The 27,275-nt window shown below is 40.6% G+C and overlaps 2 protein-coding genes and 1 long non-coding RNA gene across 4 annotated transcripts in view; 2 read left to right on the top strand and 1 right to left on the bottom strand.

The window, feature by feature from the left end:
* fer1l4 (fer-1 like family member 4) overlaps window positions 1–11,128 on the top strand; it is a 49,132-nt gene extending 38,004 nt beyond the window's left edge. The window contains exons 36-48 of the mRNA XM_085159269.1: window positions 285–385; window positions 1,776–1,910; window positions 1,983–2,102; window positions 2,241–2,368; window positions 2,742–2,912; window positions 3,435–3,589; window positions 3,905–4,086; window positions 4,168–4,352; window positions 4,482–4,599; window positions 5,536–5,659; window positions 5,953–6,257; window positions 6,496–6,596; window positions 7,185–11,128. Coding sequence (XP_085015395.1) covers window positions 285–385; window positions 1,776–1,910; window positions 1,983–2,102; window positions 2,241–2,368; window positions 2,742–2,912; window positions 3,435–3,589; window positions 3,905–4,086; window positions 4,168–4,352; window positions 4,482–4,599; window positions 5,536–5,659; window positions 5,953–6,257; window positions 6,496–6,596; window positions 7,185–7,365 — 2,006 coding nt within the window. The 3' untranslated portion in view covers window positions 7,366–11,128. The remainder of the gene's footprint in view (window positions 1–284; window positions 386–1,775; window positions 1,911–1,982; window positions 2,103–2,240; window positions 2,369–2,741; window positions 2,913–3,434; window positions 3,590–3,904; window positions 4,087–4,167; window positions 4,353–4,481; window positions 4,600–5,535; window positions 5,660–5,952; window positions 6,258–6,495; window positions 6,597–7,184) is intronic.
* On the bottom strand, window positions 3,471–11,189 carry LOC146518096 (uncharacterized). The gene is made up of 6 exons (XR_014874061.1): window positions 11,052–11,189; window positions 6,991–7,244; window positions 5,905–6,115; window positions 4,426–5,655; window positions 4,247–4,340; window positions 3,471–3,583 (listed from the first exon to the last, which is right to left on the bottom strand). It is a non-coding gene; the product is annotated as an uncharacterized LOC146518096 (long non-coding RNA).
* A 206-nt stretch (window positions 11,190–11,395) lies between these two features.
* Window positions 11,396–27,275, top strand: part of unm_sa1614 (un-named sa1614) — a 21,771-nt gene continuing 5,891 nt past the window's right edge. Inside the window, exons 1-20 of one of the 2 annotated variants that reach the window (XM_085159767.1) lie at window positions 11,399–12,451; window positions 16,366–16,438; window positions 16,529–16,674; window positions 17,274–17,348; window positions 17,574–17,623; window positions 17,742–17,871; window positions 17,960–18,045; window positions 18,135–18,210; window positions 18,677–18,757; window positions 18,848–18,945; window positions 20,033–20,102; window positions 20,238–20,325; window positions 20,504–20,552; window positions 20,934–21,106; window positions 22,320–22,453; window positions 25,313–25,404; window positions 25,489–25,675; window positions 25,851–25,936; window positions 26,041–26,156; window positions 26,732–26,799. In XM_085159767.1, the coding sequence (XP_085015893.1) occupies window positions 12,326–12,451; window positions 16,366–16,438; window positions 16,529–16,674; window positions 17,274–17,348; window positions 17,574–17,623; window positions 17,742–17,871; window positions 17,960–18,045; window positions 18,135–18,210; window positions 18,677–18,757; window positions 18,848–18,945; window positions 20,033–20,102; window positions 20,238–20,325; window positions 20,504–20,552; window positions 20,934–21,106; window positions 22,320–22,453; window positions 25,313–25,404; window positions 25,489–25,675; window positions 25,851–25,936; window positions 26,041–26,156; window positions 26,732–26,799 (2,004 nt within the window). In that variant the 5' untranslated portion in view covers window positions 11,399–12,325. Of the gene's footprint in view, window positions 12,452–16,365; window positions 16,675–17,273; window positions 17,349–17,573; window positions 17,624–17,741; window positions 17,872–17,959; window positions 18,046–18,134; window positions 18,211–18,676; window positions 18,758–18,847; window positions 18,946–20,032; window positions 20,103–20,237; window positions 20,326–20,503; window positions 20,553–20,933; window positions 21,107–22,319; window positions 22,454–25,312; window positions 25,405–25,488; window positions 25,676–25,850; window positions 25,937–26,040; window positions 26,157–26,731; window positions 26,800–27,275 lie in introns of both variants that reach the window. The other variant, XM_085159765.1, reaches the window with a different exon arrangement.

Genomic DNA, 27,275 nt, shown 5'->3' with positions numbered 1-27,275 from the left:
CATCATCTGATTATTTTTACTTGTAAAAATATTATTACAAGTATTTTATGTTTCTTTAAATCTGAATGTAGTACAGCTTTTACACAAGTACAAGGATCGTATGTTTAACAGAAAACACATTCTGACATAAAATCTTCTAAAATATGATTTTATTCTGCATTAGGCATCCCAATCCAGAAAAAATCCCAACAGTCCAAATGTCTAAATATAAAATGTTGATAGATATATATAACAGAAAAAGCACGTGTGTGTGTGTGTTTAATAAAATGTTCTTCTTTGCACAGACGGAGTAAATCTAACCATGGCGAACATTGAAGAGGAAGAGGAGGAAGCCGTCCTTGTGGAGGCTGAGCCTCCCAAACGCAAAAAGATTGCAACACTAAAGGTGTGACTTCACAATCGATCCCCGACCTGAAGCAGCTGATCCATAATCATAATCTTATGGCCACATTACTAAAAGGAGTCTTTAGGATTCTGTCAGAAAAACAATTACAAACTGTTTTGGTCCCACACTGATATGTTAACCGTAAAGTTGTGAACTTGGAGACCTCCGTTCACTTGGATTGATCCATCCATCCATCCATCCATTCTCTTCCACTTATCCAGTTCAGGGTTGCAGCGGGCTGGAGCCTATCCGAGCTGTCTTAGGGCAAGGCAACCTGTCCAGGATGTTGCCAGTCTGTCACAGGGCTAACACATATTCAGGCAATTTCATAAAATCAAAAACTCGTCATAAACATCTTTTTTGCTTTAACTGTTAATAGGGTGTCTAAACTCAAGCCCACATATTATATTTTGGCTATATTGGCTTTTAGAAAAACACATCTGTGCATTTAAACGCTCACAACAAATACAAAATCCAGAGAACTCACTGTAGGCTTCTAGAAAAATAAAAACACAGGAACATTTGCAAGGCTTTTAGGGTTCCCCAGTTGCCAACCTTTCCAATCAATCAATCAATCAATCAATCAATCAATCAATCAATCAATCAATCCTTTATTTGTCACATGCAAAGTTTGCACCTGAAGTGAAATTTGGGTAGAAATGTTAAATCAGTTGAAAGTACTAGAAGTTGTGAGTCAATCCACATAGACGTCATTGTTAGAATACTGTTAGCATAAAAAATTACATGTCTCAATGTTACAGGCAGTTTAAAAGTATCTTGGTATAATCTGGCCCTTTAAAATAACTGCAAATACAACAAAGGGATTGCATTATATTAATGCTTAAAGCAATGCATTATTACAGAAAAGGCCCCTTTGAGTGATTCATGCGCAGCTGTAGCTGGCATCATTCTGCAAGGCTTCACCTCTTCTGCACTGACCACTAAACTCTGGTCTGGATCAAATTTGTGGTGGTGGTGATTGCCTTACAGAGAATTTTTAATGAATTTACCTTACAAGTGATGTGACTTGTTGTGTGATTCAGTCCATCCAAGCAGACTGACCTCAAGTTTTGGTGAGATAAATTTTGCTTTTCGTAGTCTAGCACTAGTTGGAAGATACCCGTCTGCTGTACCTGCAGATTTTATGTGTGCAGCTTACCACAATCATCTGATAACTTGGTACTCCAGCTTTTTAAATTTGGCCCCTTCTGCCGTCCCTACCAAAACAGGATGTGGATGGCTATTTTTCTCAGGTGCACTGTAGCTTCAGTTGTTTTGGGTGCGACTATTTTCTGAGTCGAGTCTTTTCCGCAGCCTTGATGCCGATGAGTAACAACAGAGCAGATTTGGCACATTTTTCTCTCTGTGTTGTGTGTTTGTGTGTGTTCAGCTGTATGGAGGCGATCTGGAGTCAGAATTCAGTCAATTTCAGGACTGGCTGCGGGTTTTCCCTGTGTATAAAGGTCGAGCAAGCGGTGAGGATGATGAGGAGGATGAAGAGGCGAGGCTGATGGGAAAATACAAGGTAATGTATACAGAGCTGTCTGTGTATTATTCTGGTAAATAGTGTTTATTATGTACTTCTCTCTCTCCCTAGGGTTCCTTCCTGGTTTATCCGATTGAACCAGAAGACACTGAAGACACCAGCTGTCAGATCATCAAAGGAATCCCCAGAAACTCACCAGTTAAAGTCTTAGTTCGAGTCTACATTGTCAAGGTCCTTCTTGCTTACACAAACAGCTTTGTGCATTAGATAACCAAATTCACATTCTTGCCTGCAGCTGCATTGCACTAGGTTGATATCTGTTTGGACCCAATTGATGTTTATTTCCTGCTGTGTGTTTGGTGCCTGCAGGCCACCAGCCTGGCTCCCACAGACCCAAATGGTAAAGCAGACCCTTACCTCGTGATCCAAGTGGGAGAGCAGAATATGGACACCAAAGATCGATACATCCCCAAACAGCTCAATCCAGTATTTGGAGAGTCAGTACCGTAGTTATTATGGTTTTATCTTTTATTTTTTGCTTTTTTGTGGAACTGCTTGTTTTATTACTGTTAGTGTTAGTATTGGTTATTCTTTTTACTATAATATGTAACATTGTCTAATTGAACTTGTCTGAAGTTCTTGAATCTTAAAAAAAGCCTGAGACTGACATCCCATAATCATTTGCACCAAAGTCTCCTCAGACCAGTTGTGTTGGAAATTTTAAGTTAACAAAGAATAAAATTGCACAACTTCAAGTTGTTTTTATTTAACTCTAGTTGTTTGATGCGTGTCAGTCTAGCTGTATTTGATTCTTTGTTTACCTGCCTATATGTCTTACTGTCTGTCTGCCTTACTGACTCTGTATCTCAGGGTATTTGAACTCACAGTGTCTTTCCCACTGGAGACGGAGCTGGTTATCACAGTCATGGACCACGATCTTGTGGGGGCCGATGACCGTATCGGAGAGACACGGATTGACCTGGAGAACCGGTTCTACAGCAGCCACAGAGCCTCCTGCGGTCTGGCTCTTTACTACGACACGTTAGTACCGCAAATCATTCAAGGCTCTGGACAATGACACTTTAAATTTAATTCTACAACTTGGACACGTAAAACATTATTTTGCTTCTTACTGTGTATAAACTATATTTTATTGTATCTCACTCATTGTCATTTAAACATAACAATAACTTCAGTACTCAAATGGCCTCCACAGTCCAAATGAGCACCTTTGGCATAAGATGGAACAGACGATTCACATCATGGATGAGCAGCTGACAAATCTGCAGTAACTGAGTGACACTGTCATATCAATACGGGCCAAAATCCCTTAGGAACAATTCCAGTACCTTGTTGAATCTTTGCTATAAAGTATTCACCCTGGAATGCATGTGATTGGTGCTTTGCAACAATCTCACCAATATAATTTTTTTCAAAAAAATTTAAAGTTTAAAGTGTTAATATAATTCTGACAGTAGGGTCAAAACTGGTACTAGCAATGTCTACTTGATGAAGTGGCTGGTGAGTATATATGCTTTGTCTCTCTGCTGTTTCTCACTCCAGTGATGGTTACAATATGTGGCGGGATGCAAAGAAGCCGTCAACTATCTTAAATGAGCACTGCAGGAAGTACGGCATCCCGTCTCCTGAGTACAGGCCATCTGAAGTCAAAGTCCTCAACAAGATCTTCAAAGTACCACCAGATGCGATACCTGAAGGTAAGACAGAAAGAAAAGGAGAGACAGGTAGGCTGCGATTCAGCTAGATCTAAATAGACTTTAGTACTAAGTGAAGCAGTGCTTACTCTGAAGCCAAAGTAAACAGTGCATAATTGTACATCTGTAAATGAATCATAATATCACATACAGTACAACATCATATTGTTCCATCTAGCAGCTCTGAAACGGCACCATAATCATTTTTTATTTCTGCTGCTCGTCTCATACAGCAGCCTCCAGCTCTCATAATACTAATAACAGTAATGGTAATAACAGCTCTAACAACACTGCTGCTGCCGCTGTTATTGTTATTAGACCTGCTGAAGAAGAACCAGCGGTCTCCAGAGGAGGAGGCAGAGATACAGGAGCATGCAGCCCTGAGTGTGCTGCACCGCTGGGGTGAAATGAACGAATTCATTGCTGGAGTTGTTCCTCTGGTACCTGAGCACGTGGAAATCCGGTCTCTGATGAACCAGGACAATCCTGGACTGCCACAGGTAACCATACCACAGCATTAAGGACAACACACTGCTACAGGTGCAAATAAGTATATTCAGCTGTGTGTGTGTGTGTTGCAGGGCTATCTTCATATGTGGGTGGACATGTTTCCCACTGACATCCCAGCTCCGCCCCCCATTGACATAAAGCCCCGCCTACCTGAACAATACGAGCTGCGTGTGATCATCTGGAACACTGATGATGTGTTTCTGGATGACGTGAACCCGTTCACAGGCGACCCGTCCTCTGACATCTATGTGAAAGGGTTAGACACACACACACACACACACTCTAACTTGGTCTGCGCAGTCATCACGCCTACATCTTGATGGGCTTACCTCTGTGTTCCTGCTTAGCCTTTAGGGATCATTGTTCTGTTGTATTCCCTGTGCAGCTGGATAAAAGGACTGGAAGGAGACAAGCAGGAGACTGATGTTCACTTCAACTCTCTGACTGGAGAAGGAAACTTTAACTGGAGATTTGTTTTCCGCTTTGACTACCTTCCTACTGAGGTACACACATATTTTGGTGATGTCTGGACCTTTTAATATCAATTAGCCTTTGCTCTTATGTCTCCAGGGCTACAACCAGATAACTAATAAGTCTATAAAAATGTTAAAAAATATCATCCTTGAATCTTTACATAAAATAGAAAAGCAGAAAACTCCTTTTTCAGAATCAGTAAACATAAGTAAATGCGCTCTTTCTCTGGAGATGAATCATCTTGACTCTTATGTTCTTTCCTTTGGTGCTGCCCAGAAAAAGCATTTAAGTTTAAAAAAATTATTAAAGTACAACTTCAGTTATTTATAAAGCATGAAATTACAAAAATATCCAGGATATTTGTTTTGTACGGTAAAGATCCATGAAGATGACATAACCAAACCTCAGTGATCCAAGTATCCAAATGTATGAGGAAGGACCTGGCAAGAGTGGGGAGGAAAAACTCCCTTCTAACAAGAAGAAATCCCAGGGGATCGAGTGAAGGCTGTCATCTGCTACGAGGAGTTGGAGTGAGGGTAAAAAAGAGATCAAAGAAGAGAAAAAACTACTAGACGGAGATGCTGATCTTCTTGTGGTTCTAGTGGATGCTAGCATGTCTCATAGTGAGCCTCAGTACTTAGTAGTATACTCTGCACCTTATGTACTTAGCTGTCTACCATGTAAATTTCAGGGGGTAGTGCCTCAGCCTGAGCACAGCATGTTGGGTATTTACAGAACTGATGTTTGCTGTGATCGCTTTTGTAAACATTTGAGCTTCTGACCAGAAATATTACTGAGTTTCTCTATAGTTAAGACAGCAATTAAACAAACAAACAACCAACAGTGTCACAATACATGAAATATGTGTTTTTATCTGTTAGTTATTTCACATAGTTATGTAGAGGTACTAGAAAATGACTGGAGACGTATCATGTTTGTTAAAAATGCATCTTCTCCTTCTGTAGAAAGAGGTGGTGTACAAGAAGAAGGAGTCCATCTTCTCTCTGGAGGAGTCAGAGTTTCGTCAGCCGGCTGTTCTGGCTCTGCAGGTCTGGGACTACGATCGCATTGCTGCCAATGACTTCCTGGGTGAGGCACACAGGCTTATCAACACTGTCAATTAGGAAATGCTTAATAGCCCTTAAAATAATTATTAGACCACCACCCAATGTATGGTTTATACCACAGATGCCCTAAAGTAACAATCTTGGCAATTAACAAATGAATGTTTTTATGTTTCTGTAATAGTTATTTCAGTTTTATTCAACTCACGGCTGAGCTGTTATTTTTCCATCCACTGTTTAAAATGTGTCACAAGATTAAAGAGTCATTACCTCCGACTCTTCCACCAAGTCATTCCTCTTTTATGTTTCATCTGCTAGGTGCAATAGAGTTGCGCCTCAGCGACATGGTGCGACCGGCAAAGTCATCCGGTAAGTGTACGATTTCGATGGCGAAGGATCGGGCCAGCCCTCGATTCTCGATCTTTCGTGCCAAGAAGATGAAGGGCTGGTGGCCCCTGACTCGTCCAAAGACCGCCGAGGACTTTGAGAGGGAGGAGAAGGAGAAGGAGGAAGCCAAAAAGAAGGGACGCAAAAAGAAAAAGAAGAACAAAGACAAGAGGAGCCAGTTGAGAGAGGAGGACATCCAGTACACTGACAGCATGGGCAACACTTTCCTGTTAATGGTACAAAAATCCATCTGAATCACTTGTTAGTGTAGAAAGAAGTTCAAGAAGCAGTAACTACATATTTAGTTAAATTACAGAACATCTGTGTCTGTTGGCACAAGAAGAGAAATTTAAACAGGGTTTTTAATTCTGCAGCAGCAAAAGCTTTTTTCCACTTTTGGCCTTCTGGTCTTTGAGTTTATAACGGCAAATGAAGAAAATGAATTTTATTTAACACAAACTTGTCTCTATGAAGGGAAAAGTGGAGGCGGAGCTTCAGCTGGTGACATTGGAGCAGGCGGAGGCCAACCCTGTGGGTCGGGCACGCAAGGAGCCAGAGCCTCTGGACAAACCAAAGTACTGCGTGCACTACCACAGACACACTACAACTCTTTTTTTTTTTCAAGTTAATATATTTATACACTTGAATACTCTCTTAGAACTGTCTTTAACTTCCTTTGTTTCATCTCTAAATTTCCCTGATTAATGTAACTAAAACCATTTTCTTTTTTTTTGACTGATCTCTTTAGTGGTTGCTACAGCAGCTCATTTGCCTCCATCCCCGCTGTCTCCAGCATCTTCCTCTTTCCAGCTAATCCTCTGCATGTCCTCTTTTACTACTCTAAGAACCTTCTCTATAGTCTTCTCCTTTTCCTCCTGCTTGGCAGCTCCATATTGAACATCCTTTATCAAGTATATCCACTCTCCCTCCTTTACACATGTCCAAACCATCTCAGTCTCGTCTCTCTACCTTTGTCTCCAAACTGCTCAGCCTGATCTGTTTCTTTGATGTACTAATTTTGTAATCCTGTCGTTTCTGGTCACTAGCAGGGAAAGTTTATTTTGTGGTAAAACACTGATGTTTTGAATTTGGTGTGACCCAGCCTGTAGGCTTCCACAGCCAAGGCGTGAACACATATAAACTGTCTTCTGTTGTCTCTCCAGTCGTCCCACCACCAGCTTCGCCTGGTTCGTCAACCCGATGAAGACCTTCGTCTTCCTCATCTGGAAGAAATACAAGAAGTATATCATTGCTCTGGTTATCATCACCATCCTCACGCTTTTCATCGTCCTCATTGTCTACACAATGCCACAGCAAATCAGCTCTCTCATCATCAAGGGGTAAAGAAATGGATGGCTGGTTGTTGACCTGACCTGGCCCAGCATCCTTTTTATTCCTCACTTCTGTGTACCTAATCTGTATAACAGGTGATTTAATGTATTTATCCTGACTGCACTACATAATCAAAGAAATGTTTTACATTTGGATGAATCCATCCTCAGAGGAAATTAAATCTCTTTCCTCAGTTTGAAACCACACTGATCTTATTTACTAGGGGTGCAACAATACTCCTATCAATATTGAACTGTTCGATACAGTGCTTTCGGTTCAGTACGCATGTGTATCGAACAATACAAATTTTTAATTTATTTTATCAACTTTTCTTCTGACGATGCTGTCTGTGTTGAGCGCTCAGTGGATCTGCGCTTGACAGTGCAGCCTAGGCGGAGTAGTCGAATGCAGATTCACTGAGCGCAGGGCAAGCTAGCAAGGTAGAAGCTAAGCTAGTTGCAACATGGCAATTTGAACCTCCCCCACCCTCATTCAGATCTGGCGTTTGGAACTATTTTGGTTTTCATGTGATGTATGACCCTGAAGGTAAGCGCCTCATGGACAAAAGTAAAACGGTATGTCGGATGTGCCACGCAATGCTCTACATTGGTGGGAACTAGTGCGTTAGCGCAGTTAGCTCGTTAACGGAGATTTGCCGTGTGGTGGCGTTAACGTCATTTTAACGAGATTAACGCTGACAGCACTAGTGGGAACACAAGGAATATGACTGCACATTTACTCCGACATCCTCCTAGTGCAAAGACAAGTGGAAGCAGATAAAAACAACAAGCACGCATGCTACAAACTTTACCTGAGTCATTTAGACAGCAGTTAGCACATGATTCTCCATATGGGGACCTGATATGTTTAATATGCTGCTAAGAATATAGCCCAGAAGAAGCGTATAGTATAGCTTTTATTTTGGAAAGAGCCATTTCTCTGTAATAAACTCTCTTTTCCAAAGATGAGTGATTCCTTGATCAGATAGATTTATTTTTATTACTTTGTTGTTTCAGCAACATTAAATTTAAAAACGGTACTTTTGAGTTAAAATATATATTTATAATTTTAATAAATGACAAATTAAAAAGGCATGAACATTTTTTTGTTTCGAAAAAATATTGAACCCTGACACCAAAGTATCAAACCGAACCGTGAATTTTGTGTATCGTTGCACCCCTATTATTTACATGTATTTTATGAACTGTAAAATTGCGGAAACCTGATGTAACAAATAAGTATGTATGTTAAAATAAAACACTTTTCTATTCATTGTAATATGTCTAATATTGTGTATTATGCATAGTTAGGTTTATATTGGTGTTATAATTTGAAGGTAAGTCAAATAAGTACATAACCTTCTGGCATTTAGCAGTGAAGTCACAGACTGCAGACAGATGCAACAATCATACTCCATGAAATAGTTCCCATTCTTGCTGTGGGGCATATTTGAAGCCAATAAAGCTGCAAAAGTTCTTATTTTCCAGGGATTATATACCAATTAAAATAAATTATAAATACTATAAGTTATTTTTGCAAATAGATCCGCCTGGACACTGGGTTCTTAAATCTAAATATAGTGAAAGTTACTCCTATTTTCAAAGTTCTCGATCAGAGTATTTTCTCCATTGTCATCTTAACTTTGATCATGAATGCAGATGGACCTGACTAAGAAACCAATAGAAGCCGCATGTAGCAACCTGTCATTCATATGGTGGTGCTGCCCTTAAAGATACCCTGCATTATTGTCATGCTGGACACTGATAGGAACCCTCTTTTACAAAATGAACATGCATTCAATGACACAACAAACTGATCAGGAAAGGATTTAATAACAGCGCGCATTCATGACACCAAGGATCTTTTACTTTTACATTTACTTCTATGTAACTCCTGCTTGCTGTCAGAATTAACAGGTTTAAGGTTAGACCTGAAAGTTCCACCAAATGATCAAACGAAACCTGCAGAGTCCCAGTGAAGGAGATTAACTTTAATTTGCTTTTAATTCTATCCAATTTGGCAGTTTTTCTGGCTTCTTTTATGCACAAATTTGGTGTGCTAATTGTAGTGGGATCAGCGTCACAGCAGCACTGAGAGCTATACGATTTCTCAGTAACTGAAAGACAAAGCAATTTGCACCAAAACAATCTGAATTGAATGTCAGCTACAATAGATTCCTTACATAACGGATGGTTCTATTTCTGTGCTGCATTAAGCAATCTGTTTATGTCAAAGACAATGGCACAGAGTATAATTGCTGCTACATCGGCATCCAGCATCTACTATACAAGTAATACATGCAATGTAGTCCTATATACACAGAACATACAGCATGCTGTGTAATAGTGGTCTCATACATTGGGCCTTCTACATAACGTAATAGAAGAAAAAGATTTAAAGCTGCAATAATGCTGAAGGAAATCACCAACAGGAAAGTTAATTTCGTGAATGTTAGTGTATTTGGGTTGCGCTGTAAACTTTTGACTTTGATACATTTTTAAGTGTATCTGCCACTTCCTGTTTTTGCTCTTGGCAGATCACCCAAATAAGGTAAAAAAAAAAAAAAACCCATAAAAGCTGAATCTGCAGTTCAGGAATTTAATACTTGGTTCTCCAGATATTTTTCCAAAATATTTGACTCTATAGACAGCTAAGACAATGTGGTAAGGATTTGTCAGTGCTGATTTCTGATCTCTGCTTAAGTAATTTCTCTATCTTCTGTCATTGTGCCTATTAACAGCTATCACAGCAGAAAATTCAAGTTTTTTAATTCTGTAGAAAGGTGAGAAACAACATAATTATGAAGTGAGATGCCACGTCTCTACTCACTGTGGTTATGCAGAATTAAAACCACAGTTTCTTCCCTTCGCAAATAAGTTGTGAAATTAGATTAAGTCATTCAAAATTAATTGGCTGGGATTTGAACTGCAGGGACAGAAATGGGGCTGCCTCTGTGTAGAAGTTCTTGCACTGAAGTTATAGAGCACACATCATTTCTGTCATAACGACACATTTAGTCTGGTGTAGGAGAATTTTGCTACATCTTCATTTAAAAAGATGTACTGTTTTCTAGTTTGACTATCATATTTTCTTGGAAAAAGGCTCAATATCACACCTAACTTTAACAGTGGGACATTTTATTATCCCATATCTAAAACAGGCATCAAAGAACTTTGGATGTTTCCTCTTTGTTAGGGGTATTTAAGTAATACGCTGCACTCAGCTGTCAGACTTCATTCTTATCTTCTGTCAGAACAACAGGAAGTTGGAAGTAGCTTGTTTATAGCGGTTTGCTCTGATTGTTTCCCCTAAAACTATGATAATGATGGTTGATGCCAAGACAAACTTTGGCTTTTTGCCTCAGACACTACAAAGGAAATTATGTCAGAAGACGAATAAGAGGCTCAGTCGATACGAATAATTGGTAGTTCACGTCAGTGAACTGAGGCGACCGTGTAAAGAAGAGTGGACCAAAGTTCCTGCACAACAAGAAAGACCGATAAAGTCATACAGAAAACTTCAAGTTATTGCTGCTAAATTATGGGTCGTTCACAGAACTGGAGCGAGTCCAATGGACCTTAACTTTTAACATGCCTGTATACACTCTATGGATCCACTGGTGCAACAGATCCAATATCAGCAGATACCAACATCTGTCTGATAACAGTATATCAGCGAATAAGATGACATTTACTTACGTCATTAGACAACAACTGAACCTTGGTATCGCATCGGTTTTTCACTGGCTAAATGCTCAAAAAACGTGAAGTTTTTTTGAATTATTTTTTATAAAGATTTTTTGGGTTGGTTTGCTAAAGAAGAAAATAAAACTATCAACCCAAAATTAAATATATATATATATATATATATATATATATATATATATATATATATATATATATATGCATGAAGTCTTTGGATAGGTATTAGCCGCTAAACACCAGACAGCATTTATTGTTGAGTTTGTTTACATGCTGGTCCTAATTAAGCCTGCCGGCTGAAACCAATTTAATCTATTTTTTTTTTTTTTTTTTTTTAACTGAAAACGAGTCTAAAAAAGCACAAACATGGATTTTCAGATTGTGGGGTCTTTGAGTAGCTAATCCTGTTTTCATGGTTCCTTTTCTTTTGGAACTAACTTTAAAAAAAATGGCCGTTTGTGGAAATGTAACTCCGTTTGAGTGAATTAAGCGAACAACGAGAGGACGCAGGTGTAACGAGCTGAGGTTTATTTGGAGGAGCATGCGTTTCACACTCCTCCCGGTCAGCAGTGCGCGCGGCCGCGACAGAGGGCTCCGCCGCTGTACACCGTGAACGCGCCTCTCCATGCGGTTTAAATAAAGGAGCAAAAGCAGGAAAAGAAATATCTGTGACGAGAAGACATGAAGCTGCGGCTAAAGCCGAGAGCAGAAGCCGCTTTTATTGTCTCATCTGAGCCCGGAACCGGTGCCCGGCGGGTCCGGTTCTCCTCTCCTCTCCTCCGCTCTTTGTCAGCGGGTTCACACACTGACCACACACGGGCGGGTTTGCTGGTTTTCTCTCAATGAAGACGCTCTATCGGAGACCGACTCGATCTTAGGACGTCAGTGAACCGGCGGCGTTTTAATCTTTTGGTTGTTTCGTGCAGAGAGGCTGGTGGGCTTTCATCTGCTGGTGGGTTTAGCCACCTTTGTTTGGAGAAAAGAAGCTGATGCTGCGGTTCACTCACACTGACGAAGGAGGAATCACCCAGCAGGTCTTTAATTACCCATTTCTTTTTTTAAAATCAGCCAGTTGATGCTAGTTTCTCTTACCGGGACTGTGGGAGTCTGGACGTACCACTGATGGACTCGTTTCAGCTGTATTTTTAATTTTTGTGTGTTGTTGGTGACTCTACGTTGCGCTTGGTGTCCTCGGTCTTTTGTGTGGAACTGGTCTGTCAGTTCCGGACTGTCCTGGTTCTCTCCCGGTCCTTACCGGCCTCAGGAGCACAATGCCGGAGTGTGTGTCGGTATCAGAGTTCGTCCAGGAGGTTCAGGAGGACTGGAACTCTCCCACTACCTCCTCTTTCACCTCCAAGATGATCAGCTGCAGGAACACAGTCTACCTGCTGGAGGAGGTCAGTACTGACAGAGGAGGGGTAGCAGGTAGTGGTAGCAGTCTGAAGATGCTTATCGTGCAGATTCAACAGGACTGGTGTAGGCTACCTGATGAATGAGATTATCCGTACACGGTAAATTGATTATTTGGCTTCTAGCCTACATTCATGGCCGGACTAAAGTGCTCAGGGTCCCCCGGGGGAAAATGAGCAGCTGTGGCCCCCAATCAATCCTTCATACCAACCCCTCTTTGTGTGTAATGTACAGTTTTTCCTTTTAACCCTGTCTCCTACAAATGACAACATTTTTATATTATTTGAATGTGATTAACAAATCATAAAGGCCTTTGCACATTAATTGTTTATACATACTTATTGTAGATGATAAATGCCTGCAAGCATGAAACAGTTTATTCCTTTTAAAATTCTTCTTGGTACCAAAAAAATGTAACCGATTTAAATTTGTCTCCTTGTGAAGCACAGCACAGCCTTTCTGCTGTGTTTAGATGGTTCCCTGGTAGTCCTGCTTTGACTAATGCATTTTAAAACCTCAAACTTGCAAAGAGAGCAAGTATCAACTTGTGTGTCAAAGTGTAACAGCCTTTATATCGCTGTGAAGAGAGTTGGGTCAAAGAACTACGACACGGAGTGTGCGACCAGGAGTGTGCAGGTCAATTTCTTCGTAAATGGTAAATGGCCTGTATTTATATAGCGCTTTACTAGTCCCTAAGGACCCCAAAGCGCTTTACATATCCAGTCATCCACCCATTCACACACACATTCACACACACATTCACACACTGGTGATGGCAAGCTACATTGTAGCCACAGCCACCCTGGGGCGCACTGACAGAGGCGAGGCTGCCGGACACTGGCGCCACCAGGCCCTCTGACCACCACCAGTAGGCAACGGGTGAAGTGTCTTGCCCAAGGACACAACGACCGAGACTGTCCAAGCCGGGGCTCGAACCGGCAACCTTCCAATTACAAGGCGAACTCCCAACTCTTGAGCCGCGATCGTGATTCATGAGGTTATGCACTATGAATTTATTGCCATTGATGGGTTTCCATTAACTAACGATGACCCCTGGTGCTTAGTGTTGTTGGCTTTTCAGCTTGCTATTCACAATTTCATTTAAATGTCTGTGCTACTTATCCCAACCTTTTGACACAAACAAAGACTCACCACACTCTTGTTAAACAGACTAATCCACATTATAACACACAGTTCTGATGGTTGGACTGTTTTACCTCGATATGTCTTTTAACATTTGTTTAGTCACAGGTCTGACAACATTATGGTTTACAAAATATTATCCATTGAGCGGCTCCAGAACTCTCGCTGCTGTGCAGATGTTTCATTATTTTCACTAAATTTCAGGGCCATTTATGAAAGAAGTTGCAGAAAATGTTACCTCTATATAATGCTATTGCAAGAAGCTTTTGACTGTCATGACTGGGTTTCATGACATTGACCACCAGCTCAACACTTGGTTCTATAGGAGTACAATGCAGGCCTCATACAGTTTGTATGCCCGCACCTCCTTCACCACCACCACTGCCTCCAGCTGTTTTCAAGGATCATACTGAAGCATTCCCAAGCCAAATGAGATGCACAAATCTCCAGGAAGGCATCCTGGTCAAATTGCCCAAACCCCTTCAGCTGTTTTATTTTAACAGCAGTGATTGAGCTTGTCGCCATTATATTGAGATCAAAGCCGCTGTAGACAAAAGCTGTGTAAACTGGGCAGTGTTTTGACAGGTGACAATCATTTTTACTAGTTCAGATATATTCTTAGTTACTGCGTACAGAAAAAGTAATGCATTTGTGTATTACTGTACTTTGAGGAAAGTATCAAATTCCTTATCAAAAAGCAATCTACTCAACTGTTTGCTAAATTCGTGCATTGTTTTTAATGACTATACTAGAGCTACATCTTCCATGTTTTATTTATTAATCAAAAACATGAATCTTCTTATTTACTGTCAATCGCCCTTTGAGCTAACATGCTTATTGGTGAAGAAATGTGATCATTTCTGTTAGATAAAAGCTTCAGTCACTGAAGTAAGTCCAGCTTTTGTACTTCATTCACAATCAGTGTTGCTGACACTTTGAGTTTTTGGAGGAAGACACAGAATCATGCTATGCAAAATTTGTCAAAACACAAGGGGTGCAAATGGTTCTTTAGATCAGCAGATTGGTAGCATGGCTAATTAGCACAAAGCTGTTCCTTAACTACTACTCATCTTATATTTGCAGATATGTTGTTTACAGCCTTTCAGAACATCCTTGAATTAAAACAAAAAACAGACTGTATCTCACTACGAAGTTTGACTAAAATACCATTCTGCAGTAACAGCAGTTTCTTTTCCATTTGTCTGCCACGACTTTCATATCACCCTTATAGTTTACAGTGTGCTTGCAGGATTTCAGAAGGAAACGCGGCACAAAATCATGAAATGTTTACATCCGAGTTTTGACTAAACCTCCCTTTGCATGCATATTTGCAAACATTTTGGACCCTTCATCCGTAGACTCAATGGACTGAAGCCCTTTAAATATTTACATATACAGAAGTAATTTCTTGATGTTAAAGTGATTATAAAATGTTCTAACTTTAGACCTAATCTACTAAAGGTCTTAAACAGTTTGTAAATTTGCTCTGCTACTGTGTGAGGTCTGAGAGCTTGAATGGGGATGCCCCTCAAGCCAGCAGGCAGCACAATTCCCTCAACAGTGGAGCTACTGACCCCGAGCCTGGCCTCAAAAACACTGCCCTTCTGCCCCAAACATGTACCCCCAACAGTGTTGGCATATGTTACCATGGCAACAGATTAATCATTCACAGCTATGGTTATTTGATGATAACGAGAAGGGGCCAGAGGGATAATTATTTAAAGGATGTTCTAGCTTGCACACTGGTGCTGCATTCAAAGGAGGCTGAAAAACTGTAAATTACAGATTTAATTTTATAATTTCTAATTATTTATCAATTTTTTTTTTTAGAATAAACACCCATATGGTGGCATACCACCTGTTTATAGTGACATTTATTCTATGTGTGGAAAGTTTTAAAGCCACGAATAATAAGCAACATATAGACAGTCCAAGCTTGTCCAAAGATAAATTCCCAACAGGCATAGATAAATGTTATTTCACTGTTTGACAATAAAGTAGAGCATATTATTAATGCTATGAATACCCCAAAATCTGCTGCAGAAAGGGTCATTTGTTTTGTTCCTGTCATATTTTTTTGCATAATTATCACTTTTCTTTCATTTTAATGGCATTTATGTCAACATCTAGGTCATAAGTACACCTTTGAAAGATGAATGTGAAAAAAATAAATGGTAAAATTTGACATTTTTGGTGGTTTATTGACGTAACACAGTATTTTCAACCCTAACATTTCCAACTGCAATAATAACAACCATCAATCATCATTTCCACACTCAAGTTATAGTGTCAAAAAAAAAGTACTTAATAATCAATAAGAAGCAGCAGCGCATGAAAACTGGCAGCCACCATCTTTCTCTTCCAAGTGACATTAGAGTCCTACGAATGGTCGCCTTCCCTTTGCAGTAATGTGGATTTAATATATGGTCTGACACATTCAGGAATAATCATGTAGAAATTGTTATACAAACTATTAACCTGTTAACCTGCCGAAGGTAAAAAATTAAAATCTTCTCAGAATGGGGAGAAGAGCTTCACTGTGGAGTTTCATGTGGAGATTTTTAGTGATCAGACGATGGTTCTCACACAGGAACGTTGCTGTCATCAAGCGATATCATCAAGTTTGTCCTCTGTGTGTTGAGTCAGCAGGTGAATTACTACCACCTCCCCTTCATGCACATGTACACACACATGCACACACTGCAGGTCCACACACTCTTTATTAATGTGTGTATGTTTTTTTTGTTTTTTTTTCCAGGTTCTGGACAGCGACAGGTTGGTGCTACAGAAGATGAAGAAAGCTGCAAAAGCCAAATACACATCAGGTCAAGGTACACACCCCAAAATATATATACACACACACACACACACACATGCACATCCCCGTATTGTTCCCTTTACTAACAGCATTTCTGTGTCAGAACACGTGTCTCATTTGGAGCAGTACATTAACGCGATGGAGAAGCTGTCGGTCAACTGTCACTCAAACGGAGAGACGGAGGTTGGCTCCGCCTTCTGCCGCCTGGCGGACTTTTCCAAAGAGCTCCTCTCTCCCATGAAAAACCTGGTGAGTGATAGCAACAAAACACCTCCAGCTGATGAGTTTCTACTTAAAAATCTGTAACTTCAGTTCGAAAAAACCCTTAAAATTAGTCTTTGCTCTAGTTTGAAAATATCTGCCTCCTTCCTTTACAGAAAGCCCCATGCAGAGGAGCGCATAATGAGTTCATTTGCAAAATGACTGACTGACCAGCATCAGCTACATAATTAAATACAGACTTTTTGGTTATGTGTTATGGCGAGTGTATTTTATTATCATTTATTGTCCAGTTATTCTGGGGTTTGAAAATGAGGTACTCATATTTTGATTGCTTTACTTAAATCCACTGTGTTGGTGTACAGAAGCAACATTACTGTCACTGTCCGATTAAGGACCTAACTTAAGACCAAACTGTAGTTCTAATTACTATACATCTGGACGGCAGTAGACAGTAGTGAGCTCGTGACACAATCCTTGTGTCATATGGTTTTGTGCTCTCTGTCAAAGTCATAATCACCTAAACTGTCTTAATGTTTTTCGTGTTAAGCAGTTCATAGTGTTACACATGATGGCTTTGAGCAGTATGTGTTTTTCCCTTTAGATAACTTATGTTTCTCTTTGTTCAGCTAAAGAGCATGCTCCACAACATCAACTTCTTCTTGGACTCTCTGGTTAAAGGAGACCTGAGGGAGGTGAAGGGGGTGAGGAAATTCATCTTTGCTTAGTGCATTCATACCACCTAAATAACTCGTATGAACTATAACAGTCACGAGCCTCTGGCCAGTGTTTCTGTCAACATTACACCAGAGTTCAGTCAAAAAAAATGAATCTTTGTAGTCTTTTTTTACGGTTTAGCCTCAGGACGTTGCTGCTTGTGTTCAGTAAGGTTAATAATTCTAATTCTAGTTTCCTTCTGTGTCTCCTAGGATCTGAAAAAGCCTTTTGAAAGAGCGTGGAGGGATTATGAGAGCAGATTGTGAGTGACACTGAATCAACTTATGTTTATTTGCTAGTATCTAAGACTGGAAACTTTAATACGTTTGTATTAGGGGCAGGAAGATTTTTAAATGAAAGTCTTTAAACTGTGTGTGCAGTAAACAGGTGGAGAAGGAGAAGAGGGAGTTAGCTCGGCAGTATGGGATGGTGAGGAGTGAGGTGAGCGGAGGAGAGATCGCGGAGGAGCTGGAGAAGGAGAGACGCTCCTTCCAACTGAGCATGTGTGAGGTCAGTGACTCTTCCCCTTCATTTCCATTCTTATTTTTTTTTTAAATGTGCAGCTTTCCTTCAATCGCTTCTTGTCTTTTTTCCTCAGTATCTAATTAGGGTCAATGAGATAAAGACGAAGCGAGGAGTCGACCTTCTGCAGAACCTCATCAAACACTACCATAGCCACAACAAGTAGGAGCTCACACAAACACAGCTTTGGCAAAGCTACATACAGTAAACTGGAATGGTGCGATTTACTACATCTTTATGTTTGTGTTCAGTTTCCTGCAGGAGTGTGTTTCCACCACTCAGAGGCTGAAGCAGTACATGGATGAGCTCAACGGAGTCCTGACCACGGTACAGGAAGTGCTAACAGCAGCAACACTAGCAGCAGCCTTTAAGTGCAGCTGGCAGACTGTTAATGATTTGCACAGAGATTAAAATCAAGTCATTTACTTTTAAAAAATTATTATTATGAAGAATACAACATACAGAATAGAGAGGGACATTACATGAAGTAAGAAATTAAGTGATTTACTCTCTTTTTGACTCTCCTTTTGGAGCCAGCCTTGAGGAACTATACTTTGCCACTTGGTTGTGCCCTGTCTCTGCAGTCACATGATCAAAACTCATCCATTTATACAGTAACTGATCAGCTCCAGCTCTCTACATATGTAATATACCATGAGAAGTAAACTTGTGATGATTTACTCCAAAATTAAAAATGGAAATTTGCTGAGTGAGATTTGGACGGTGTAAGCGCGGCAGCAGCATGTGATCCTGGATTAGCTGAGCTCTGCAGGTGAGCTGTTTGTGTGTGCAGGTGAAGCAACGTCAGGATGAGGAGAAGAGACAGCTGTGCACACTCAGAGATCAGCTGAGGCCGGTCGTCCACACGGAGCAGGTCAGAGACACAGACACATATGTGGGTTATATCGCTGTTTGGACATGCAAAATAATGAATGTGTGTCTGCACATGTGTGTGCGCGTGTAGGACTCTTTACCTAAGCAGGTGTACAATATGCATCAGCTGCTGGGAGACAAACAGTACGGGACGGAGAGAACGGGATTCCTCTACAAGAAGAGTGACGGGTAAACACACAACATAAAATAACCTGCACGCCTTTTTAAAAATTTACAAAGCAGTGCAATTAAGTTAAATGCCTCAATTACTCTTAATGTGCAAACTGCATTGGTAGTACTGATTTATTTTAAAAAATCATTTAAATTTTAAAAACAAAGTGTTGATAAAATAGGGCAATTCATATAAACAATGTTAAATAGTTAAAAATATCTTCACCTTGACCAACATTTGTTCCTCGACATTAATAACGCATTTAGAAAAATGTATCTGACTTGTGCTCTTAATGGAGTGTCCTTAAGCTTTTTGGAGCTACTGACTGTTTGAATTTGAATAGTTCTTGGAACACTTAACCAACATCGGCCTGCAGCTGTTGGTTTAATGTTGTTATATAATCATGGTCATTGCATCATCTCCTTTTAAAGGCTTGTGTCTCATAGCTTAAGGCACTCTTTTATTCTCACTTTTCTTTCTAATATTGTGGCGTCTTTACCCTACAAAATGAAGTGCCTTGAGGCAGCTGTTGTGAACTGGCGATATAGATATTGAACTGACAAGGAGCGACATTGCACATGTGCTGGATTCGTACTTACATTTGTGTGTGTGGATTATGGAATGGTAAGAAACCGGCCTTTGTAATTTGTTCCCTCCAGACTGGTCAACGTTTTCCAAAATATTTATGTTGGATGGGGGAAGATGCTGCATTTATTGTGAAAATCAGGGAACAGAACTCTCTGTGTGCACCTACAGACTGTATATAAAACATGGCTGTAGATTTCGGGTCTGAAAGGACGTTTAAAGGGAGAGTACCTCAAACTTATGCTTTTCTAAGGCCTCAGTTACACATGCGACTGGTTGGCGACCCACTGGAGACCAAAGTTTGTTAGGGAAAATGTGTATTCCTTGACAGTTACTAATTTGCTGTAGACAAGTATGTGTTTCAAGCTAATGAAGGGCTACTCTGGCAATCTGCTAATCACCAAAACTATAGGGTGGTCTTCCTTATTGATAAGTTGCTACAGAGCGAGGGCACTAAGACGCTATTAGGTCAGTGCTATTAGGATCACTAAAAGGACTAAAACTGTGTTTGTGTTACAGGTTGAGGAAAATGTGGCAGAAGAGGAAATGTTCAGTTCACAACTGTTACCTGACCATCGCGCATGCTACTGTGAGTGCGTGTGTATAAATGTATAAAGAGATAAAAACAGCAGGAAAAATCTGTGTGGCTTAGTTCTCTTTGCTGTCTATGTTTTTTTTTTTAAATTAACTGAATCTTATCAGCAGTGTTCTTTCTGCTTTTCAGCCGAACAAACCTCCCACCAAACTCAACCTGCTCACCTGTCAGGTTAAACCCAGCGTGGAGGATAAGAAATGCTTTGACCTTATTTCTCGTAAGAGTGTCACAAATTTTTTAAATGCTATTCTACATGTAAACTAAAGTTGTACATAATTTAACACAAGATAAAAACTGTATGTATCCAAATATAAATTTAAGTTAAATGCATGTAATCAGTATTATGTACTGTATAAATACGTCTCCGTAAGTATAAGAAACACTTTTTCCTGCAGATAATCGGACCTACCACTTCCTGGCTGAAGATGAAGCTGAGTGTGTGGCGTAAGTAAAACTTTCTTCGGGCAGGTTGTTAATGGGCCACTCTGCCAAGTTTACACGTACAGTATGAGTTATGTTTCTGCAGGTCTTGGGCAGTATGATTGCACATGTGACACTAGACACTTAACATTACAAGTCTGAAAATGTTTAGTTAGACAGAAGAGGAGTTTCCTTTGTTGCTCTACAAACTTTGCACCTAAAGAAGTGAGATGCATGTCTCTTGAAACGCTGTCATAGAGAGGTTGGACTGAGATGTCAGCGGCCGTGTGTGTTTTTAATATAGTAATGGTGGTAAATTGTCGGACTACTCTTTTCTTGTGGTGCTCACATAATCTTGGCTCTAAAAATGAGAACGCATTATTAAGAAGTGTTGTTTGTTTTCAGCTGGATGTCGGTGCTCACTAACAGCAAGCAGGAGGCTCTGAGTATGGCTCTGGACGGGGGAAGAAAAGGGGGAGGAGGGAGTGAGAGCAGCGTGGAGGATCTGACCCGAGCCATCACCGATGACATCAAACGGATGCCGGGAAACAACAACTGCTGTGACTGCGGCGCACCAGGTAATCAAACCAACAAAGTACACTAGATGTTATGCCGAAGAGATTACTGGATTAATTGTGTCATATTTAATCAAGTAAATAGCTGAAAGATTATTTTGTGGCAAATAAGACAGTTGAATGAATAGCTTAGTTTAATTCCAAGCTTGTATTTAATATTTATCAGCTAAATGTTATATAATTTCTTATTAGCAGTCTGTATTTCTACAATCAGGTGGTTTGTGCCAAGGTAGGCTTTTAATGTGAAAAAATCTGCAGGAAGTATTCGGGTGAGCTCTCTCGCTAAATGAAAATAAAACTGAAGTTGTCATTTTTGGCAACTTTGTCAATAATCACATCGATGGCACTCTGGGCCCCCTTTCCTCCTCCTGTAAAACACATGTAAAAAACCTCAGTGTCTACATTGATGGTTCTTTTAAATTGAATAAGCAGGTGAGTGCAGTAGTCCAGTCCTGCTTCTTTCAGTTTAGACAGCTAGCCAAGGTAAAGCCATACCTCCCAGCTAATATCTTTGAACGTGCCATTCACCGTTTCCTTACTTGCAGATTGGACTACTGCAATTAATTGTATTTTGGTCTCAACCAGGCCTCCATTCATCGTCTTCAGATGGTCCAAAATGCAGCTGCTCGCCTGCTAACTGGTACCAACCGGAGAGAGCATATAACCCCAGTTTTAGCTTCTCTACACTGGCTTCCTGTCTCCTACAGGATCCAATTTAAACTTTTACTTTTTGTTTTTAAGTCACTTAATGCCCGAGCCCCTTCTTACCTGTCTGAGCTCCTTTCTGTTAATGCTCCATGAAAAACCATGAGGTATAGCTCAAAATTAATGCTGTCCATCCCAAGGACTAATCTCAAATCTCGTGGTGATAGAGCCTTCTCTGTGGCAGGTCCCAGACTCTGGAATAGTCTTCCTCTAAATATTAGATCGCCACAAACACTTGATCAATTGAAATCACTACTAAAGACACATTTTTATGCCCTGGCTTTTAACACACTATGACCCAAGCATTTTGATCTTATTTTAATAGTTTTAGTTATTGTTTTAATTCTTTTATTGTCCCATCGTTGTTTTATATTGTTATTATTGTTTTACATCGTTTCTTTTTAATGGCATTTTTATATTGTTAAGCACTTTGTGCAGCATCTTCTATCTGGAAATGTGCTATATAAATAAATTTGACCTTGACCTTTGACCTTGACCTCTCTTACTGTAGATCCTGGGTGGCTGTCTACAAACCTGGGTATCCTGACCTGTATTGAGTGTTCAGGCATCCACAGGGAAATGGGGGTCCACGTCTCCAGGATACAGTCTCTGAGCCTGGATAGTCTGGGAACCTCAGACCTGCTGGTAGGTCAGACCTGTTAGCTAATGAGCTTATCAGTCATGCTTTCCAAGTGTAACTGGGTTCACTTCTGAAATGCTACTGTGCAGGGCGTTTACATGTGCTCAGCTGAGAACTGTCATTAGCACGTGTCATAGTTTCAGTTAGCTTCGTGAACAGTTATCAAAGACATTTCTAGAGATAAACTCTCAGGTGGTTTCTACGTTTAGAGTTTTCCTGCTGTGCATTTCCATTGCTTTGCAGCTGGATCTTTAATATTTCAGTGCAGTGTGGTTTATTCTGACATACAGTGGGGCAAAAAAGTATTTAGTCAGCCACCGATTGTGCAAGTTCCCCCACTTAAAATGATGAAAGAGGTCAGTAATTTGCACCAGAGGTACACTTCAACTGTGAGAGACAGAATGTGAAAAAAAAATCCATGAATTCACATGGTAGGATTTGTAAAGAATTTATTCGTAAATCAGGGTGGAAAATAAGTATTTGGTCACCTCAAACAAGGAAAATCCCTGGCTCTCACAGACCTGTAACGTCTTCTGTAAGAAGCTTTTCTGTCCCCCACTCGTTACCTGTATGAATGGCACCTGTTTGACCTCATCATCTGTATAAAAGACACCTGTCCACAGCCTCAACCAGTCAGACTCCAAACTCCGCCATGGCCAAGACCAAAGAGCTTTCGAAGGACACCAGGAAAAGAATTGTAGACCTGCACCAGACTGGGAAGAGTGAATCTACAATAGGCAAGCAGCTTGGTGTGAAAAAATCAACTGTGGGAGCAATCATCAGAAAATGGAAGACATACAAGACCACTGATAATCTCCCTCGATCTGGGGCTCCACGCAAGATCTCATCCCGTGGGGTCAAAATGATCATGAGAACGGTGAGCAAAGATCCCAGAACCACACGGGGGGACCTGGTGAATGACCTGCAGAGAGCTGGGACCAAAGTAACAAAGGTCACCATCAGTAACACACTACAACGGCAGGGAATCAAATCCCGCAGTGCCAGACGTGTTCCGCTGCTGAAGCCAGTGCATGTCCAGGCCCGTCTGAAGTTTGCCAGAGAGCACATGGATGATACAGCAGAGGATTGGGAGAATGTCATGTGGTCAGATGAAACCAAAGTAGAACTTTTTGGTATAAACTCAACTCGTCGTGTTTGGAGGAAGAAGAATACTGAGTTGCATCCCAAGAACACCATACCTACTGTGAAGCATGGGGGTGGAAACATCATGCTATGGGGCTGTTTTTCTGCCAAGGGGACAGGACGACTGATCCGTGTTAAGGACAGAATGAATGGGGCCAAGTATCGTGAGATTTTGAGCCAAAACCTCCTTCCATCAGTGAGAACTTTGAAGATGAAACGAGGCTGGGTCTTCCAACATGACAATGATCCAAAACACACCGCCCGGGCAACAAAGGAGTGGCTCCGTAAGAAGCATTTGAAAGTCCTGGAGTGGCCTAGCCAGTCTCCAGACCTCAACCCCATAGAAAATCTGTGGCGGGAGTTGAAAGTCCGTGTTGCTCGGCGACAGCCCCAAAACATCACTGCTCTTGAGAAGATCTGCATGGAGGAATGGGCCAAAATACCAGCTACTGTGTGTGCAAACCTGGTAAAGACCTATAGTAAACGTTTGACCTCTGTTATTGCCAACAAAGGTTATGTTACAAAGTATTGAGTTGTATTTTTGTTATTGACCAAATACTTATTTTCCACCCTGATTTACGAATAAATTCTTTACAAATCCTACCATGTGAATTCATGGATTTTTTTTTCACATTCTGTCTCTCACAGTTGAAGTGTACCTCTGGTGCAAATTACTGACCTCTGTCATCATTTTAAGTGGGGGAACTTGCACAATCGGTGGCTGACTAAATACTTTTTTGCCCCACTGTATGTAATGTTACATGTTAGAAACTTGGTTATTTAATGTTAATTCAGAGAAGAGATTTATATCCATGCAAGACATAATAAGTTCCAATTCTCAGTCAGCAGTGAGCTCTGACAAACTGAAAAAGATTGTAACGTTACATCTTGATGCATTCTCAATCATCCAGGTAAGTAAATCCCCAAAAGTTGATTCTGTTCATCTGGGCGTAGCGTTTTCAGTGGGGGAAACGTTTCGTCACTCATCCAAGTGACTTCTTCAGTCATGACTGAAACTAGCCATGAGTACCGTTCACAGAGAGTGGAATGGCTGCAATCACAGCATTGTAAGATGGCGAAAGATGTACCCTAAGGCCCCCTCCTCGATTCAGAGATTGTCTTTCACCTTTCACGTAAATGGCCTCCTTGGAACTGACCTCCTAGCCCATTGTTCCTTTAGTGGTGCTAGTTTCAGTAATTATGCAAATATACTGTTTATAAGGTTGGGGAAGCCTGCAATCAGCTGAGACTGAAGAAGTCACTTGGATGAGTGACGAAACATTTCCCCCACTGAAAACGCTACGTCCAGATGAACACAATCAACTTTTGGGGATTTACTTACCTGGATGATTGAGAATGCATCAAGATGTAACGTTACAATCTTTTTCAGTTTGTCAGAGGTCACTGCTGATTGAGAATTGGAACTTATTATGAACAGAATCAACATTTAACTCAATCCAGGTGGGATTTGGTAATGGACTGGCTTCTCATCTACTGAAGTGCATAATATTAATCATCTGGGTTTTCCTTTTTTAAATAGCTGAACACAGTGTAAACACAGTGTAGTGTCCCCCAACTAATCCAATCTAGCTTATTCTGAGTTTAAAAATCATGATGATTCTTATTTTTGATACAATACCCACTGAATGGGTATTACATGGCCCTCATGTTGTTTGCCCTTGAGTGTGAGCTCTCTCTCTCTCTCTCACTGTATCTCCCAGTTGGCCAGGAATGTCGGTAATTCTGGTTTTAACGAAATACTGGAAGCCAACCTGCTGAGCCCGTCACTGAAGCCCTCTCAACACAGCCACATGTAAGAGACGAACACAGGTCCACACACTCAAAGGAAATATTTCACACTCTAACAAATCTGATGTTGTATATTTTTGACGTGCAGGCCGGAGCGTAAAGACTTCATCCTGTCAAAGTATCAAGATGTTAACTTTGTGAGGCGGAGTCATAGCTCTACTTCAGCGCTGCGACTTCGTCTGCAAGAGGCGACCAAGAGCTGCGATATCTACACTCTGATCCAGCTGTACGCTCAGAGGGCAGAGCTGAGCCAGCCACTGCACGCACACATACAGGTAGCTAAACACACTTTATACAGGCACACTGATGTGCATGTTGGATTGCACGTACACACATACAGATATAAAAAACCCAGCTATAATCAGCTACACGCGCACAGCTACATTAGGATGCAAGGTATTAATAATCTGGGAACAACATAATCTCAAGAGATTGTTTTCTTGCCATCAGGAGAAAGGGGAGACGGCGCTCCATTTAGCTGTCCTACTGGCTGACAGGACATCACTGCACATCCTGGACTTCCTGGCTCAGAACTGGTCAGTCTGCTATGGAAACCTTTGTTACACCTCAGTGTGTGTGTGTGTGTGTGTGTGTGTGTGTGTACCTGTGTGTTTACCTGCATCTTTTTCTTTTTTGTCAGCTCCAATGTTGATATACAGACATCAGCGGGAAACACGGCGTTGCACTACAGCTGTCTACACAACAAGACCGACTGTGTGAAGCTGTTGCTGAGAGCCAGAGCCAACACACACATCAGTAATACACACACACACACACACACACACACACACACACACACACACACACACACACTAGTATAATGTATCTGTCAGAGTTCTCATTTATCAGTTGAGCATCAGCTGTGTGTAGAGGTTATTTAATGTCATTCTGATAAAGCATATGAGAAAAATGTCAGACTCTTCACATCCAAAATAATCTGAGTTCACCAGGATTACTGTCCCAAAGATAAAACACTATTTATTTCAAACAACCACATCATCCAGAGGTTCACAGTAAGGATTGCAAAAACAAACTAAAGATAACCTGAAACAGAAGATCAGTGTCTGTAGAGCTGTAGGTCTTCAGCCTCACTCTCCATGTAGCGTCACCTGCCTTCTGCACCCATGCCTATCGACTCCAGCCAATAGATGAGGCCCAATAAAAAAACAACAACACAGGAGGACTGTCAGACAATAAGTAAAACACACAGTTTTAGTGTCCTCATATTATGAATATAATAGAAGTAAGTTTTTTTTTTTGAGGTCTTGGATAAACTGATGATATTTAGTAATTATTTCATTATTAATTAATATCTTAACTGTTTATTTCAGAAAACGAGTTAGGAGAAACCGCTCTGGATGTCAGCCGCAGGTTGAAGCACACCCATTGTGAGGCACTGGTGAGGTCATCGCTCTGATTACAGATTCACATCAGACTGTCTGATAAATCAGTAACCACCTGTTATACTGTGTTATCACCATATTTGACCAAGATGCCAGAGGACTAAATTACTAGTTTTTTAATTAAAAAAAAAAAATGTATTTAGCAGGATAAATGATGGTCTGTTACTATAATTAACTGCACAGCAATGCATCTTATATCTTTAAAAATGTATCAAACATGGTGAAAGCCCCAGTTTAGTGAGTCATATAAGTGGAGGTGAAGGCTAGCAGACTATCTTGTCTATAGTGAGCTTAAGTCACCTACCTGTTAATTTTATTCTGTGTTTGAACTTGATTTTGTATTGCTGTTGTAGCACTTAATATTCTTATTTGTTTTACTCTCTTGTAGTGGTTTGTGAATGTTTGCCTGTGAAACTGTACTTATTTGCTTACCTGTTAACCAAAAGGCCTTGATAAAGTTTCACATTGAACA

Source organism: Neolamprologus multifasciatus, chromosome 5 (assembly GCF_963576455.1).
Source record: "Neolamprologus multifasciatus chromosome 5, fNeoMul1.2, whole genome shotgun sequence".
NCBI classification, from domain to species: domain Eukaryota; kingdom Metazoa; phylum Chordata; class Actinopteri; order Cichliformes; family Cichlidae; genus Neolamprologus; species Neolamprologus multifasciatus.
Note: the sequence above shows the minus strand (reverse complement) of the source record. Positions and strands in the feature narration are given on the sequence as shown.